Source organism: Camelina sativa, chromosome 3, assembly GCF_030686135.1.
Source record: "Camelina sativa cultivar CO46 ecotype springtype chromosome 3, ASM3068613v1".
Classification (NCBI taxonomy): Eukaryota; Viridiplantae; Streptophyta; class Magnoliopsida; order Brassicales; family Brassicaceae; genus Camelina; species Camelina sativa.
Window position 1 is genome coordinate 4,410,464 of NC_141882.1, and position 17,712 is coordinate 4,428,175.

Sequence of the window (17,712 nt, forward strand, 5' to 3'; positions counted from 1 at the left end):
CCGTTTAATAGGTTCTATTTTGTGTATAAACTAGTGTTATTACAGCATTACTTTAAATATCATACAAACTCTTCATCTTAATTCGTTTCTCTCCTGTAAAACAAAATTGGGATCCTTACCTTTTGGTATTAAAGTAATTATTTTCTTCTATGAAGTTCGATTGTGTGTGTTTGTCTGGTAAATCATTCAAACTTTTTTTTTTTCATAGCAATTTTCTTTATTATTATTATTTTTTTTAACTTTTCTAGGCTCATCTTTTGGAGAGAGCATTGTAAAAGATTTGATTTTTTAACGCTTTCTTGCTTGTCTTTTTGCACCCCACATCACGTTAACTAATTTATTGGATGAACTTGTTGAATAATTCCCGGCGAGAAATATATATAAAGATAAGAAGGTTTCTTTACCGTTAATTCTCTAGAAAGTTTCTGTGTCACATGCACTTGTGCATATTGAGAAATGAACATAGAATAAGACTACCAATAATTCAATATGACTACCAATAACTTAATACTTACTTAGGTTTATTTATTTGAAGATGGAAAGATTTATAACGGATACATAGTTGGTAGGTCTTAAAATGCTGGGACGATGTAAAAACCAAAAAATTTGAAACCAAAATTAATTTAAATAAATAAAACATTCGTTCTTTACGCTCCTTGGATCCTCTGGTCTAACAGGTGACCATATAATAAAGTATCGCTGCATTTTTTTTTAATTTTAGTTTCGCCTTTTTGGGTAACGAGAGACCATGTTAAAAAATTATAAAGCCTAACTTTACCATATCTATATTTTTGCATAAACACTTTTTTTAAAGAGACCAATAGTTTGAATGCACTCTAACACATCTTCCATACTCGTAACTAGTTCTGGTAAGGATACAAGTGCTACAATCATTATTCGCATATTAAACATAAAGTTTGTATTTATTATTGATTTAAGTATTGATCTATAACTCCATAATGCAATAATCGATTTGGGTTGTTAACCGATCTTTAAAGTACCTTAATTAAAGTGAATCCAAATTTGTTGTCAAATATGGTCTTGGTTTGACTTCGGTTATGTTTTGTTGGTTGATCTAACCGTAGTTAATTATTACTGCGCTTCAAACATCTTTGATTATTATATATAGAAAATAAGTTAATCTCAAATGGAGATAAATAAACCAAATTTACTAATTTAGTCGGTGTTTTGATTCAGTTAAGTATATTATAGTTCATATATGATACTGGATAGTTTTCTTCATAGATTAGTAAGCCCTTGCAAATTTGCAATCTCATTGCGTAATAAGGCCTGTCAGATCTATCGTTTTACCATAACATTATCAACCAATTTTGGCCCATATTTTGTTTTCCTAGCCCATTAGAATTGTGGTGTTTTGTTTGCTTAGTACACAGTGTCAAGAAGCATATAGTGAAGGTGTGTTAGGCTTAAATTACTTCTACCATTCTAATGTTTTGTAGTCAGAAGTATTATTGTCCGTATACCATAATTGATAGAGTTGGGAACCTCACAAAATAGAGAAAAAAAAAACATAAAAAGTTATTAGAACTTGAACTCACCAACCATGTTTATTCTTTCTTGATCAGTTGATCATTCGATTTGATTTTGCACTTATTATTATTCGGGTCATTAATAGTTCATGTGAATATCAGCTGTAATAATCACATATGATATCAAAATTACTCTCATCTCAAATTATTATTATTGAATTGGTCACAAATCCTCCATCACATCGACCAACAATTGGTTTTACAAATTAAAATATGTATTCCAAAAAAAATTGATAAATAGTGATTGTTAGTTGTAACTGTACACACAAAAAAAACAGAATTCTTTAATATAAAAACAAAAAGTGTAATCATAAATTTACCTTCATATTTTCTCTTAAAGTTTTAACACAATATTCATAATTTCAGTTTAAGTCATTAATACAATAACTATTAAGCTTTAACCTTAGACATTGTAACTTTCCAAGTAATTTAACTGTTACATCATTGCCCCATACATTGTGTTTTGGTGTCAGAATCTTTAGAAAATGAAATTAAAAACCCAACTAAAACAATCTCACAAATTCAACATTTAACACATCTTTTCACCACTAACCTACAAAAGAGCAAAAATGAACGTGGGATGAAAATGATGATAATTTTGACCTGGTAGGGTCTCTCACTTCTCTTCTTCCATTAAAGAAGTCGCAGAGCTTTTTCTTCACTTCAACTGTTTTTTTGGCCCATCTCACTGAATTAAGTGGTGAAATCTGATATTGCATTACTTGGATTTTAATAGGTGAAGTAACGAAAATAGAATTAATCTGCAATATTCACTTCTTTGTACCTGATGGCATTAGAAAAATATCCAAAATAAAATACGTGAAAGGAAACTATAGTTAGATGAAGCAAAGCGACAATTAAACAAAAAACATTAAAGAGAGACAAGTCTTGGCAAGTTTCTCTGTTTCACACTTTGAGACGAAACCTTGGAAGGCTTAAACTGAGAAAAACAAAGCCGTTGGCTTTTGTAAGCCGCTCGTTCTTCGAGACAAAACACACTACACTACACTACACTACATTACTCTCTCTCTCTCTCTCTCTCACTCATCTCTTTCCTCTTTCTTTCTCTCTCCTTAAAATCCGACGAAATTATGATTCACTTTACCTTTTAATCAGGAATATCCCTGTTTTCACCCTTCTTCTTCCTGGGGTTTGCTTCACATTCTTCGTTTTCTTGGAAACAAACAGTCTAATCCCAAGTTCAAAGGTTTTTTCCCATCTTCAGTAAAGAGGCTAAAGTTATGAGCTTTACAAGATGGGAAGTGTTCTTTGTTCTCTCTGTTTTGGCCTTGACAATGCCGTTCTCAGCTGGAGTCACTAATCTACGAGATGGTAATAATCTCTCTCTGCCAAGTCTTCATTTTTGGTGGTTTTGCTTGGTCTCCTTGTCTAGATTTTGACTTATATCAAGTGAACATGACTTTTATCAGTTTTAGGGTAAAACTAGGTTAACAATAGAGCTGTCTAGGAAGCTCTAGATTGTATCAGTCTGCGGAGTGAGGAGGCTAATCTCAAAAACCCTAAAGTTTTGGTGTTTGACACTTAAGCTCTTTTTAGGGTTTTAGTTCAAGACCTAGAAGTTTGTTCTTCATTAAATGGTTATCTTCAGAAAGATTCCTTAATATAAATGGTTATCTTCAGAAAGATTCCTTAATATCTAGAGTAAATTGTGTGAGGTTAATTAATTATATTGTGATGGATTTGTTTGTTGTTTAAACGCTGCAGTTTCGGCGATTAATAACTTGTACATCACTTTGGGAGCACCATCTCTATCTAAGTGGCTTGCTTTTGGAGGAGACCCTTGTGGAGAAAAGTGGCAAGGTGTGGTTTGTGACTCCTCAAACATCACAGAAATGTATACTTCCTCTTCTTTTCTTGCAGCTCTTTGTTATGGTTTGCTTTTAGAGTCACCAATTCAGGTTCTGACCAGGTGATTATTGTTGTTGGCTGCAGAAGGATACCAGGCATGAAGGTTGGTGGAGGCTTAAGTGATACTTTGGCTGATTTTTCATCTATTCAAGTGATGTAAGCAAAGCTTCTTGTCTTGTTTTGTGTCATCTTCATGTTTCTTTTAAAGCTTCTTGCTATATAAAGAACATACAAGATTTTACCATTGGCTGTAGTAGGCTATTTAAGGTTTGGTTATAATCTCTTTCTCTCTTCCTTGTTTGAATGGACAGGGACTTCAGTAGCAATCATATATCAGGGACAATTCCGCAGGCTTTGCCTTCTTCTATCCGAAACCTGTGCGTTTGAGAATTGACTATGTTTATGGCAATACTTATGTATGAACAGTTTAAAAACAGTTAAAAGACACTCCATTTTTGGTTTCATTTTCTTGTTTCAGATCTCTCTCGGGCAATCGTTTCACTGGAAATATTCCCTTTACACTATCATTTCTATCCGATTTGTCTGAACTGTAAGTCTTTGTTAAAGAAGATACTGTTTCTCACATCTGCGATCTTTCCTTTGTTTAAAGCAGTCTCATTCTTTTCCCTTCAGGTTGCTGGGAAACAATATTCTATCAGGAGAGATACCAGATTACTTTCAGCAGTTATCAAAACTGACAAAACTGTATGGTTTTCTCCTCTCTTTAGTCTCATTTTCTTTCCTCCCCTTTGGGGTCTTTCACTTACGCGTTTAGTTTCTAAATGCAGGGACTTATCGTCTAACATATTGACCGGGCATTTACCATCCTCCATGGGAGACTTAGCATCTCTTAAGATATTGTAAGTGCACATACTTTAGAATATGAAACTGTATAAAAAGATTGTTACCATATATTGCTTTTATATCTAATGTGGTTGGACTGCAGGCATTTGCAGGACAACAAGCTCACCGGAACACTTGAAGTTATAGAGGACCTTTTCTTGACTGATTTGTAATCTTTTTGTCACCTTGCCTACTCTTTGTACTTACTCTCCAACCATAAAGCCAACTTCAGTAACTCATTATGTTTTTTACATATCTTTGATTCAGGAATGTAGAAAACAACTTATTCTCAGGACCTATACCGCCAAATCTATTGAAAATTCCAAATTTCAAGTAAGTATATTTAAAGCAAAAGCTGTTTTTAAATTTCCTTTCCATTAGCCATTCAAATTTCATATTCACTATAACTGCAGAAAAGATGGAACACCGTTCAATACATCGATTATAACCCCACCGCCTCCGCCTGTAGTTGATCCACCTCCCGCTACTCACCATGCTCCTCCTATTAACCGTGTCCCTCCTATTTCCGGTGTTCATCCTGCTCCTTTTGCTCCATTTGCTCCACTGCAGCCACAACAACCACCACCATCACCACCTTTGGTTTGGTCACCGCCTTCTGATAATGGAGGAGGAGGAGGAGATCCCTGGAACTCCGGTTCAGGGCAACCTACCTTGCAGATATCACCTCCTTCAGGTTCAGGATCAGGAAAATTCTGGTCCACGCAAAGAATCATCCTAGTCATTTCTTCTGTCGCCATAATTGTTCTTGTATCGGGTTTGTGTGTTACACTATGGAGATGTTGCAGAAGTAAACTATCTAACCGATACTACAGGAAAGCTCGTAAAGATTTACCACGACCATACTTCAATAAACCTCCATCTCAACCAACCCCCACTCTGGGAAAAGGTACACTGATTCTTTTCTTTCCACAAAAAAAAAAAAAACTTGTGAGTTGTCTCATTAGCTATTCACAATAATGCTGCTGGTGTTTTCTTTTGTTATACAGTTTCTCGGGAGCCCATGGTTAAGCCTTACGATGGATATGGAACTGCAGACAGAAAATACGGGTATCCTATGCCAGCACGAGCTGAAGAGAGCCGGAGAGCAATGCCTCCTACTTCATACTATAATAAGGATGTTAATACACTGCATAAACCGCTACAACAACCACCTAGACAGTTCCAGTCCAGTGATGCTGCTTCAAAGAGAGCGGCTCATTTTCCCCCGGGTTTAAATACTTCATCTTCTGCTACTGTTTTCACCATTGCTTCACTTCAGCAATACACGAATAACTTTTCAGAAGAGAACATTATTGGGGAAGGGTCGATTGGTAATGTTTACAGAGCCGAGCTTCGTCATGGAAAGGTGTAACACTTTCCTCTTATCTATCATTTGGTTTTACAATGTTGCTGTGCATTCTTCTTATTTACTTCTTGATATCTGTAGTTTCTTGCGGTGAAGAAGCTGAGCAATACCATCAACAGAACGCAGAGTGATGGTGATTTTCTCAATTTAGTCTCCAATGTGTTGAAGCTTAAACGCGGTCCTATATTGGAGCTTCTTGGTTACTGTAACGAGTTTGGTCAAAGGCTACTTGTGTATGAGTACTGTCCTAACGGATCAATTCAAGATGCACTACATTTGGATCGAAAGTTGCACAAGAAGCTCACTTGGAATGTGCGTATAAATGTTGCGTTAGGAGCTTCAAAGGCATTGCAGTAAGTAAAAAACGAACCTCAAAATGTTATGCCAATCGATATTTGGAACATGTAGGATCTTAAGAGTTTGGTTTCAGGTTTCTTCACGAGGTATGTCAACCGCCGGTTGTACACCAGAATTTCAAGTCTTCCAAGGTTCTCCTTGATGGAAAGCTCTCAGTACGTGTTGCAGACAGCGGTTTGGCTTATATGTTACCACCACGCCCAACGAGTCAGGTAATTTTTCAAGATGTTTTTTTGAAGATTTTGAATCCTGACATGGATGTGATGTAAGGGCAAATGATGTTTGCTTGTAAAATTGTAGATGGCGGGCTATGCCGCTCCTGAGGTTGAGTATGGGAGCTACACTTGTCAGAGCGATGTATATAGCCTCGGGGTTGTGATGTTAGAACTGCTCACCGGACGCAGACCATTTGACAGGTTTTTACACTCTAGAGAGACAACAAATTAATGGAACCCAAAAAAGATTCTAAATACAGAAGAGAACATGTTTCACTTATACTAACGGAATGCAAAACGCTGGTTCACTGGTTGTTTGCAGGACAAGGCCTAGGGGACATCAGACACTAGCTCAGTGGGCAATTCCTCGGCTTCATGATATCGATGCCTTGACAAGAATGGTTGATCCGTCGCTACACGGAGCATACCCAATGAAATCCTTGTCACGTTTTGCAGATATCATATCACGTTCACTGCAGGTAAAGTTCACCAAACTAAATGAGATTATAATTTAACTAAACCCTTTTGACTTCTTTGCCTGATGCTTTTTTGTCTGTAGATGGAACCGGGATTTAGGCCGCCGATATCAGAAATTGTCCAAGATCTTCAACATATGATCTAAGATACATTCTTACCCTAGCATGATATGAAATGTTTTTTATCCAAGCTTTGTAAAACGTTTATTTTCTTTTGAATATAAATTAACATAAAATCCAAAAAAAAAAAAACATTCTTAGGCTACGACCAATATTTTATTATCAGATTCTTGTTCTTATGGCATCAACATCATCTTTAATCGCACAACCTATTTCTTTTGTAATATAAAAACACTTGTGTTTGGTGGCTGTATGGAAATGAGTTATGGGGGTCATCATGCATGTACATAGGGGTGTCAATTGGGCCTTAGGCCCGCAGGCATGGCCCGTTAGGTATCATAGCGGGTCGGGCATGGGCCCTTAATTTCATGCCCAAAAATTGGCGGGTCTCGCGGGCATAGCCCGTTTGGTTTGCGGGTCAAATGGATTTTGTCCGCTCACGCCCGCGGTCATGCGGGTGGTCCGCGAAATTGCCAACATCGCAAAGTTCGCCTTAGAGAGAGGAGGAAAGTCAAGGAGAACAGAGGAGATTCTTTTGCTTACTGAAGCAATTCTTTTGCTGCTGCTGAAGCAATTCTTTTGTTGGCCTTTGAGACACCGATTGGCAATCGATTTTGCTAGCCTTTGAGACACCGATTTTGCTGCTTACTGAAGCAATTCTTTTGCTGCTGCTGAAGCAATTCTTTTGCTAGCCTTTGAAACACCGACCGATTGCTGCTGCGAATCAAAGGTGATTTTTTTTTCTTTTACAAGTTTGGTAACTAGATTTGAGCTCTACTCAAATTTCTATCTAAATTTATTATCTATGGCTCGCTCTCATGAGTCACTTGCAGGGTATCTTCGATGTATAGATGTGGAAGCTTGCATCGTTTTGGCCACTGTTCTTGACATCATTGTGAGAGGTATCGTAACTATAATCGTTCATGTTCTTGAGTTGCTGTTGAGTTACAAGAGTGAATATGGAAAGTTGGAAACAATCAGATTTTGATTTTGTTTGTCTCCTATTTTGCAGCTATCGCCGAGTACAAGCATTCTTGTTGGTTTGAAAAGTTGACTGAGGAGAAGAGAAACATGTATGTAGAGGTGTGTTCCTGCAGTTCGTCATTTCTGTATAATGTTGTGTTACTCTTGTCCACAATGTGTGCTGAACGTTTTTGGTTGCAGGTTATTAGAGGTGGTAGAAGAGTCAGGGCTTCTATCTATGATATTGTTGTCGGCGATGTTATACCCCTCAAGAATGGTTTTCAGGTAAGCATCACACTTTTAACAGAAATATTTCTTTGGCTTGTCTGTCTTGAACTTCAAAATTTCTATGATTTGTGGCTATCGTTTTGGCTATTGTTCTCTATTGGTTTAATACTTTCAGTTTACTATTTATTTGATTTAAATTTCAGTTTAAACATTTTCATTTGTTGTTTATGGTTCTACTTTGGTTTAATACTTTTAGTTTACTCTGCCTTTCCCTCCGTACGTACACTCACTATACACCATTCTCTCTCCCTAGTCTCCACTCACCAACCAAAACCTCTCTGCTCCGTATTGTTTTGACACCAGCGGTGATGTTCTTGAGAAGAAGAGATGCCCGCGGGCATGCCCGTTAGTCCGCAAAGGTATGCGGAGCGGGCATGGGCATTGATATTTCGCCCGCCGCCCGTGGCGGACATGCCCGCAGCGGATCACTGAAAATACGGGACCGTCACAGTCGGCCCGTTCGGGCGCGGGCATGCCCGTTTGACACCCCTACATGTACATTAGGATTTCCAACCCACTCACTGGGTAAGCATTATACATCATATCTGGTCGTCGTCTGTTTAGATAATGTTATTATTTTGAAATGATATCCTTAAAATCAAGCAAAAACATATTTAGACTCAAAATTAGGATACGTTACGGTTGAATAACAGTGGCTTGTACTTGGTGGTACGCAATAAAAGAAAAGGTAACCAATACAACTGCCACTCCAAAATGTACAAAATATTAAAATTGGAATCAAGCAGATCAACAGAAGCATGGAATGATGTCTTAGACTTTCTCTTCTTTCGTTTTTTTTTTGGGAGTAAGCTCTCAAAAACTGTGTTCAGTGCAGTGGAAGTCACGAATGAGGCTCTCAACAGTCTGATAATTAGGGTTGGGCATTCGGGTAACCCGTTCGGGTTCGGGTATTACCCATTCGGGTTTGGGTAAACGGGTTTAGAAAAATAGAATCCATTGGGTATTTTTAGATATATGGGTTCGGTTTGGTTTGGGTACTATCGGATTCGGGTCGGTTTGGGTTACAAATTTTAGAGCCCGATTAGTACCCAAACTACCGGGTACCCGAAAAAATATAATTAAATTTAAATAAATTTAGTTAAATTTTGACTTACATAACAAAATATTTTTGATATTTTGATTATTTTTGATATTTAGGTATAAAACTAAATCAAATATTCAAAATTATAATCATAATTTTGGGGTAATTGCATTATATTAATGATAAATATTATAAATATGTTTATATGTTCGGGTTTAATGGGTACCCAAACGGGTACCGGGTATTACCCGACCCTAACCCGAACCCACGGGTATTAGAAAATAGAATCCAATAGGGTTTTATAGGCAAACCCGTACCCAATCCGAACCCGGTTTTTCGGGTCGGGTTCCGGATTGGATATTCGGATACAGTTTTTATGCCCAGGCCTACTGATAATCAACGCAGTTAACTAAAAAACACAAATATAATGAAAGAAAAAATTAAAAATACCGACAGATATGAAAGATGATTTAAATCCCGTCTCTCTGTTCATCCATTTACCAGGCTTTATATAGCCAAAAGAGATACATAGCAGTTCCGCATAATCTGGGATACAAAAAAACAATATACACGAGTTGATCTAAGTAGTTGTAATAAGAATGTTCCTATATACTATCAAGATATACATACCTCTGTTTTGCTAATGTTAATAACTTGCTCCCTCTATATCATCAAAGCCCATGTTATTGGACCTTGTCACATATTTATTTGACATTCCGGTTGTTTTTAATTGAGAAACTTTGGTGAAAGCAGCACGACACGTTTAAAGAATAAAATGTTCAAACTGGTTAGAACTAAGAAGTAAATGTTACAGTTTATTAAAAACCAAGTAAAAAACATTCATCAACATTTAGTATTACAAATTTAGGAATCTAAGACAAACAAAAACAATAGCTCCATGTGTCTGGTGGGCTTGGCCCATTTTGGGATTTTATCTAATAAAAAAATTGCTTTATAACCCCATCAATTCGCTTCTCTCGCTCTCGCTCTTTCTCACTCTCACCAAACTTGGTCCGACCACGATGACCAGATTTTGCTGGAAAACTTTGCACTTTATATCCGGGTAAAGTGGGAAACTTTGCAACAGATCTTGGGGAATATACGGTCAAGAAGAATGTGTTGAGAGATTTAGAATTCTTTCTGTTTCTCGTAAAATCGGCATACATTCTTCTTCTTCCCAACCGTATCTTCCCCCAAGCATCTGTTTCAAGCTTCCCACTTTTTTCCCGATATAAAAGACTCTGTTTTGTTCTTGTGGAAAATAGTCTCGATCTTTTACGGTTTTAACTTCAAAGACTGTCTTCTGTTCTTGATTTTGTGGAAAAATCTCGATCTTGACTTTGTTTGTTTGAAGGTAATATTCACAGATTCATACACAGAGATTGCTATCTGTTTGCCATGAATTTGCCAAATGTTTGTTCTGTTCTGCAGATGTGTATACGGTTGAAAAACAAAGGCTTATACTTGATAGCAAATCATAAAACAAAATGTAACTAATTCAACTGCCACTCCCAAATAACAAAATCTTAAAACTGGAATCAAGCAGATCAACAGAAGCATGGAATAATGCCTTAGACTTTCTCTTGTTTCGGTTTCTTTGGGAGTAAGCTCTCAAAAACTGTGTTCAAGGCATTGGAAGTCACCATTGAGGCTCTCAACAGTCTGATAGCCTGTAATAATGTCATAAACAAAGGAGTTAACCAAAGCACGAATATAATTGTATAGAACATTTCTACATACTGACTGATACATACCTCTGCTTTGCTAATGTTAATTACTTCCTCCTCTATATCATCCAAGTCCATCTTCCTCTTCTTCAGTGTGTGGATGGTCGATGATAAGTCCATAGGTGTGATGGTAAGATCATCAGTGACCATAAACGTTGTGCCTCTCTTCAAAAACCCACTATACACTCGACATTCAAAAGCTTTCTCACATCTTGGATCCATCGATTTAAAAGTGTATGCACAGTTTTTTATAGATACTGATAAATCCCTATCGCGTTCCGCATAACAAACATCAAGCAGAGGTTGCTGGCAACTATAATGCCACGGAAGCATACATTTGTTGTTCAATAAATTACTCCTTTCAATAGAGCTCAAGCTCTTGAAGCTTTCACACAAGTTATTGATGCATCCTACCTAGCACAAGATGGCTTCCAGCTAATTTCCATGCAGAATTCAGAGGAAGAACCAGGAAAGTAAAAAGAAGATCAACAAAGTCTTTTTCACTTTCAATATAGAGAACCTTCTTGTCCAGTTTACTGGTGAACACACTGACAGACATTACTTTGTTTGACTGAACTGCACCTCCAGATTTTTCTGACACAGCTAGACTTTGCATGTTAAGCACCTTTGAAATGACACATGATCTCTGTTTCTTTAAGAACACGTCGGTCAAGGGAGTATCCGAAGAGAATAATCTCTGCAGTAGAGCTAGTACCTGAATGTTTCATAAATAAGAGAGAAATTAAGTTTCAGGTAATGGCATGTCAAGGAAAAAATTCAATTATAAGATGGTACATTTTGGTGATCAACTTCTACATGCAGCTGATCAACATCAGAATAGCCTGACACTTTGAGTGTCTTCAGGGTATGAATTATAGAAGTAAATCCCACTTTCAGATTGTCAGTAATGGTGAATAAGGGCTTGTGGCTGACAAATATTTCCTCATATGCTACACCGTATAATGGTTTAAACTCCTTCGTCATCACTTCTCCACAATCATAACATTTTGAGGAACAAAAGTTACTATACCACCGATGTTCTTTCGGGCACATATAGTACTTGAGAACTTCAATATCAGCTATGTTAAGCTTAAGTCCTTTACGTAGATTCTCCATCGCGCTTCTCGGATACAAAAGCATATCCTTGCAAGCTTCCGTCATGAAATTAGCGGTGCCCATATCAAGAACCCTTTTGTAGAGATTGTTGAAACAGCCTATCATAGTGGCCTCAGATATTTGATTCTTCTGATATTTCTCAATCAATCTCACAACATTACCCATAGGTACTGTCAGAAAACTGAAGAGAACATCGACAAATTCCTTACCAGACTCAGCCAGGACCACCTTGTTCTTCTTTTTGTCCACAAGAAGCTTCAGACTAAACACTGGCTTCTCTGAATTTTCAGCTCCAGCCATTGAAGATCCGCAAAGGAAAAAAGCGAGAGAACAAAAAAATAAAGTTCAGTGTTTCAAGTTTTGAATCTTCTGATGCAAGAATTTTCCTTTATTTCTTTGAATTATGCAGAGTTGCAGACACAGAACCAGAAGTTATATAATACTTTGAACTCTTCCCCTGACTCTGCATCGCTTGATATTACCTGTAAACCAAGTAAATTACATTCAATTGGTTAATTGCACATACGTTATGGGACTTGTATCAACGGATGATTTGAGTTCCCAAGGTTACAGTCTTTCAAAAAGTTTTTTGGCTTTTGCTAGTGACAATGAATAAAGAGTAGAAAGTGATTTAAGACATCAAAACCTTTTGACATTCCAAAATATAGCTGTTTGAAACACTCGCTAATCTTAGATAAGTAATTAGGGTAGATTCGTTTTATTACCCTTTAATCTTAGATAAGTAATATTACTACTTCACAGATTAAAAGTCACAATCTTCCAAAAAGGTTGTAATAATCAATCTCCCCATTCCTTATACTCAAAAGTTTAGCAACACTGTCAAAAATCAACATTATTATGCCTTTGGGAATTGTTATACAGAATTTTTAACAAAATCATTTATCTTCTTCTTTCAAATCCAGAAAAAAAAACAGAGAAAATTTAGCAATTACTGTATTACTGATCATATAAGCCATAATTATTCTTGAACTGATATGAAATGAATTCCCGGAAATGCATATGGAAACTGAAAACTAGATTTGACTAACGCAGCAAAACCCCAAAAGCTTCTAACTCGTCAAGAAGTGAGAGAGTGAGAAACCAATGGTTACAAGAACCTAAGGCATGTCTTCAAGATCAACGTGCCCGGCAAATTCGACGCGCGGCAATTCGACGCGGTAATCAGCAAAACTTGTCTCCACTAAAGGCTTCTTTAAAAGTAAGTTCCCGAGAGCGGTGGTCAAGGGAGTGGATGTCACCAATGAAGCTTTTAGCAAACTAATAGCCTGCATTACAGTATGAATCAACAGAATTAACTGAAAAAACAGAAGAGAAAGTTGTGAAAATTCATAAGTTTTGTTGAACAATCGAGATGCATACCTCTGCTTTCCTGATGTTAATTACGTGTTCCTCCATATCATCCAAGTTTGTGTCCAACTCCTTCAGTAAGGAAATAGCTGACCATGAGTTTGCAGCTGTGATGGTAAGATCATCTGAGATCATGTATGTTGCCCCTCTCTTCACAAATCCACTACTAACCGGTACCGTGGGTTCAACAACAAAGTCAGTTTTTGGTTCCATTTCACTCAATAGACTAATACCCTGCATTAGTGTAAGCTTCAATATTAATTCATTTGAGCACAACATATATCAGGAAACATAGGTAACCACGGTTGCTATTTAGAATAGTAATATATATAACATACCTGTGAATTGGTAATGTCGAATTCAGAGTCCTTGAAATCATCCAAGTCCACGCCCAACTTCTTCATTATGCAATTAGTAAGATCCTCTGAGATAATGTGTGTTTCCCCTCTTTTAACAATCCGAGGTATCGATTGAGAATTAGCATCATTGTTTTGATAACATACACCTAGCAACGATTTCTCCAATCTATATTGCCAAGGAAGCATTGCATTTCCTCTGCTAGAGCTCAAACTCTTCATACTTTTACAAAAGTTGCCAATGCATCCTAGTTCGATATTATTGCCTCCAGTTATTTCCCATACAGACTCCAAAGGGATAGCCAGGAAACTGAAAAGTAGATCCACAAAGTCTTGTCCGCTTTCAGCATAAAGAACCTTCATGTCCTGCTTCATAACAAATACACTGAGTGACACAACTTCATCTGCCTTTTCTTCATCTCCATCTTGCACAAATGTAGTTGGCAATGGCATGTCATGCGGCCTTGTCATACCACAAGAGCTATTTTTCTTCAAGAAAACATCAGTCAAAGGAGTTTCTGAAGAGAACAAGCAACTGAGCAGAGATAGAACCTGGATTCAAATATTTAAATTTCATAAATCTTATAGCAAATTAACCAGGACCAAAGTAATGGCATGCATATATATAATAGAGCGATTCCCAAAAATAAAAATAAATGTAGTTACCTGTTTGTGGTGAACATCTGCGTACTGTAGCTTCAACTTATCAAAACTAGTATAACCGAGTCTCAAAAGTGTCCTCCTGGCGAGAATAATAGACGCAAATTCCACTTCCATGTTTTCTGTAATGTGGAAAGATGTCTTCTCGCTGGCAAATATTTCATCACAACCACTTTCATGACGTTCTTTAATGTACTGGGTACCATCATCATCATCATCATCATCATCATCAACATCATATATGTTAAGCTTAAGCCGTCTGCATTGCTTCTCTTTCACATACCTCGGATATAAAAGCATATCCTTACAAGCTTCACTCTTGAAATCATGGATGCCTAGATTAGATACACTGCTGAAGAGATTGTTAAAACAGCCTATATCATGAGGCTTCTCATTCAGCTTATGCCCCTCCATCAATCGCACGATAGCACCCATTGGCAGCGCCAGAAAACGAAAGAGCACATCAACAAAACCCTTACCTGCCTCAGCCAACACAACCTTGTTCTTCTCCGTGTCGACTAGAAGTTTCAGCCTTAATCTTGGACCCTCTGAGGAGTAGGTATAGTCAAAACGAGCCATTGATAATGTCACCCCAAAAACGTTCCGAGATCTGTAGATACAGAGAAAGAGAATTAGAAGTAAGCACACAAATAAGAGTAAACCACGTCAAGCTCTGTTGTAATCGTGTCTATAACTAGTTCCTTTATTGTTGGGATTGCGATCCCACTATACTACACGTGCATCTCTCTCTATGTATATATATCTCGATCTGTAATCTTCTTTTCTCTATCAGCAATGAAATATACCTTTACTAGAGTTATGCTTCATTCACACGACATGATGTGAGAGAATTGCAATGGGAAGAATTTTTTTAACGCACGCTTATATTTATAAAGGGATGAGTAATTAACCTAGTTTCCTAAACTAGAGGTTCTCGATGAAAGAATCGATCGTAATGATGGAAAGTATCGAATAGTTATGGAAAATGTATAATTTTACTTATGGAAAGATACATTCGACAAGTAATGAGAGATCTAGAGAATTAAATGTTTTATTTAGTTCCTCTCATGCCGTCAAGAGATAAGTATTTTTGGAGAGAGAGAAAGAGAGAGCAATTCTGATGGAGGAGGCAGAGAAGCGAGTGGTGATTGCATCCTCAACACGACGAAAGAGAAAGAGAAGAACAATTAAAAGAAGAAGAAGAAGAAGAAACGAGAAGCCAGTGACTGCTCCATCATCTTTGCCAATCGACGTTGTTGAGGAAATCTTCTTGCGGTTTCCGGTGAAAGCACTATTCCGACTTAAGTCTCTCTCGAAACAATGGAGATCGACCATCGGGTCTCGCTCTTTTGCAGAGAGACACTTGGAGATAGCCGAACGATCACGCGTGGATCATCCTAGAGTTATGGTGATCGCTGACGAAGATCACCTAAAACTAAAAGTAATACCTCGTCCAGACAAAGACCTTGGTTTTAGGTTATTCTGCTTGGATATTCGTACTGATTCATTCCGGTTTCTGCCTAAGATTAACCCGGCTATTGCTGATTCAGATCCGAGGTATATTGACATGTGCACTTTGGATAATGATTTGTGCATGTCAAAAAGAGAATTGAATACGTTGGTCCAAGATATTTGGAGGATGAAATCATCAGAAGAGTCATGGGAGAAGATTTATATAATAGATTTGCTTTCTTGTTCTTCTTCGCGGACTCAGTTTCGTGGTGAATATGACTGGAGTAGCAAGGATTTGGATGATCAATCTACACCGGTGGCAGTATGCAAGGACAAGAAGATCCTGCTCTCACATCGCTATTCTCGCGGTCTGGTCAAATATGATCCCCTAACAAAGTCTCTAGCTTCATTTTTCCAACATCCTTGGTCTAAGAGAAAAGTTCCTTGTATTCAAAGTTTGATTTCGCATATCTAAAACAAACCTACCACCTTGGATATTTACACCTTACATCACACATAATTTGATTTTTTACTCCCACATTGACCCATATTTTGATTTTTACCCAAGATTGCTATCACATCACAGCATAGTCTACAACGCCAACGAGATGTTAACTTTGATTTACGCTTAGGAGTTAGGATCACATTTACTCGGAGAGAGAAGTTGGTTAGTTTCGATTCTCGTTTATGGCTATTGGCTAATAATGAGTTCAAATTTTATTCAAGGTGAAAACTAAAAATGACGTGCAAATGCATGTAATGTAAGTATGTAACTAGGGATAGCTATTCAAAGCAAGGAGTTTTATTTTCTTTATGCCCATACCTCGGTTATCGTCGTATCAGCGCTGGCTATAGCCCAAGTGTATATTATGCCTAAAACACACACAAAAAAAGAAGATATTTTGGCCCACTAACAAAACACTAAGAATTTTGTTTACAACATATTGTAATTTTGTAACATAATACCACCACGAATTTTAAAAAATTGATGCCTCATAAATTGTTAATTATCTTTTGATGTCTAAAGCTTTTGCATCAAAGTTTTAGCTCCGGATTGGGCTTGCGTCGTATTTTTCATTTTGTGCGTGTTCGTTTCTCCGAGACTCCGATCATAGTCTATTAATAATGGCGGGAATATATTTGACTAATATAGTTTTTTTTTTTTTTTGATATTCAATTATTGAAGACCCCCATATTTTCCTTATGCTTCTTTTTTTTTTTTCCAAACATTCTGCTTCTTTTATGTTAATACTTTTGTTGGAAATGCTACATTTCAACCCTTGAGCTTCATTCATCTTTCAAAATTCAACCAATAAAACAGTACAGTTGGAGATTTGGAATATCAAATAAAACAGTAAACATGATAGAAAATATTTAAGACTAATATTATCATCATCACGTTCTATATATACAAAAAACTTAATAGAATTCTAGTTCTTTCTTTTAAAGTAAATGTAAACTTTTAACGAAAATGAATGTGATTTTTTAAAAAAACCTGAGATATATTAAATATAAAGTTTTGAAATAGAGTTTGAATCCGCTAATGTAACACTTTCCGAAATAGAGCTTTCTTACTCGATAATAAGTTGCACTTTTAAAATCCTTAAAGTTTGCATCCATGGGATAATTTCCAAATAACATTCAGAAATCAAAAGTTTGGTTTGAATTAATTTTCAGTTTTTATGCCAATCATAAGTACCAAACATTTCTTAAAGAAAGAAGTGTAAATCATCTTTTCTTGTTTTTTTATGCCACCAAATAAAGTTGTTGATTGAGATTGACCATAGTTGTACAAGAACGCTTAAAACACCAAAACATGGGAAGCACTTCTAGATCATGTTGTGATAACGTCCGAAAAAGAAACAAATAATAACAACGAACCTGATAATTTTTAACTAACCAATTCACTTTAATACAATATAAGCAAATGCTACAGATCATACC

The 17,712-nt window shown here is 36.8% G+C and overlaps 2 protein-coding genes and 2 pseudogenes across 2 annotated transcripts; 2 read left to right on the plus strand and 2 right to left on the minus strand.

Moving 5' to 3' along the window:
- Positions 1-2,339: 2,339 nt before the first annotated feature.
- On the plus strand, positions 2,340-7,028 carry LOC104769791 (protein STRUBBELIG). The gene is made up of 16 exons (XM_010494091.2): positions 2,340-2,882; positions 3,276-3,405; positions 3,504-3,575; positions 3,731-3,796; positions 3,898-3,969; positions 4,053-4,124; positions 4,208-4,279; positions 4,366-4,431; positions 4,530-4,595; positions 4,676-5,169; positions 5,270-5,628; positions 5,710-5,981; positions 6,059-6,197; positions 6,286-6,401; positions 6,523-6,679; positions 6,760-7,028. Exons 1-16 carry the CDS (start codon positions 2,792-2,794, stop codon positions 6,820-6,822), a joined length of 2,307 nt encoding a protein of 768 aa, XP_010492393.2. The 5' UTR covers positions 2,340-2,791; the 3' UTR covers positions 6,823-7,028.
- Positions 7,029-10,498: 3,470 nt separating this feature from the next.
- On the minus strand, positions 10,499-12,232 carry LOC104778673 (uncharacterized; annotated as a pseudogene).
- A 584-nt stretch (positions 12,233-12,816) lies between these two features.
- LOC104743227 (uncharacterized) lies at positions 12,817-15,005 on the minus strand. Its single transcript, XM_087495073.1, has 4 exons — positions 14,323-15,005; positions 13,639-14,208; positions 13,313-13,534; positions 12,817-13,218 (listed from the first exon to the last, which is right to left on the minus strand). Exons 1-4 carry the CDS (start codon positions 14,893-14,895, stop codon positions 13,051-13,053), a joined length of 1,533 nt encoding a protein of 510 aa, XP_087351199.1. The 5' UTR covers positions 14,896-15,005; the 3' UTR covers positions 12,817-13,050.
- Positions 15,006-15,351: 346 nt separating this feature from the next.
- LOC147946575 (putative F-box/kelch-repeat protein At1g13200 pseudogene) lies at positions 15,352-16,243 on the plus strand (annotated as a pseudogene).
- The last annotated feature ends 1,469 nt before the right edge of the window (positions 16,244-17,712 follow it).

What these genes read in the sequence shown, in the direction of transcription:
- LOC104743227 (XM_087495073.1), bottom strand. Translation starts at nt 14,895, where the DNA reads ATGGCTCGTTTTGACTATACCTACTCCTCAGAGGGTCCAAGATTAAGG. An exon ending in CAGATGTTCACCACAAACAG is followed by an intron (nt 14,209 to 14,322) that starts GTAACTACATTT and finishes ATTTGAATCCAG; the next exon opens with GTTCTATCTCTGCTCAGTTG. An exon ending in TCGACATTACCAATTCACAG is followed by an intron (nt 13,535 to 13,638) that starts GTATGTTATATA and finishes ACACTAATGCAG; the next exon opens with GGTATTAGTCTATTGAGTGA.
- LOC104769791 (XM_010494091.2), top strand. Translation starts at nt 2,792, where the DNA reads ATGAGCTTTACAAGATGGGAAGTGTTCTTTGTTCTCTCTGTTTTGGCC. An exon ending in CTATCCGATTTGTCTGAACT is followed by an intron (nt 3,970 to 4,052) that starts GTAAGTCTTTGT and finishes TTTTCCCTTCAG; the next exon opens with GTTGCTGGGAAACAATATTC. An exon ending in TTATCAAAACTGACAAAACT is followed by an intron (nt 4,125 to 4,207) that starts GTATGGTTTTCT and finishes TTCTAAATGCAG; the next exon opens with GGACTTATCGTCTAACATAT.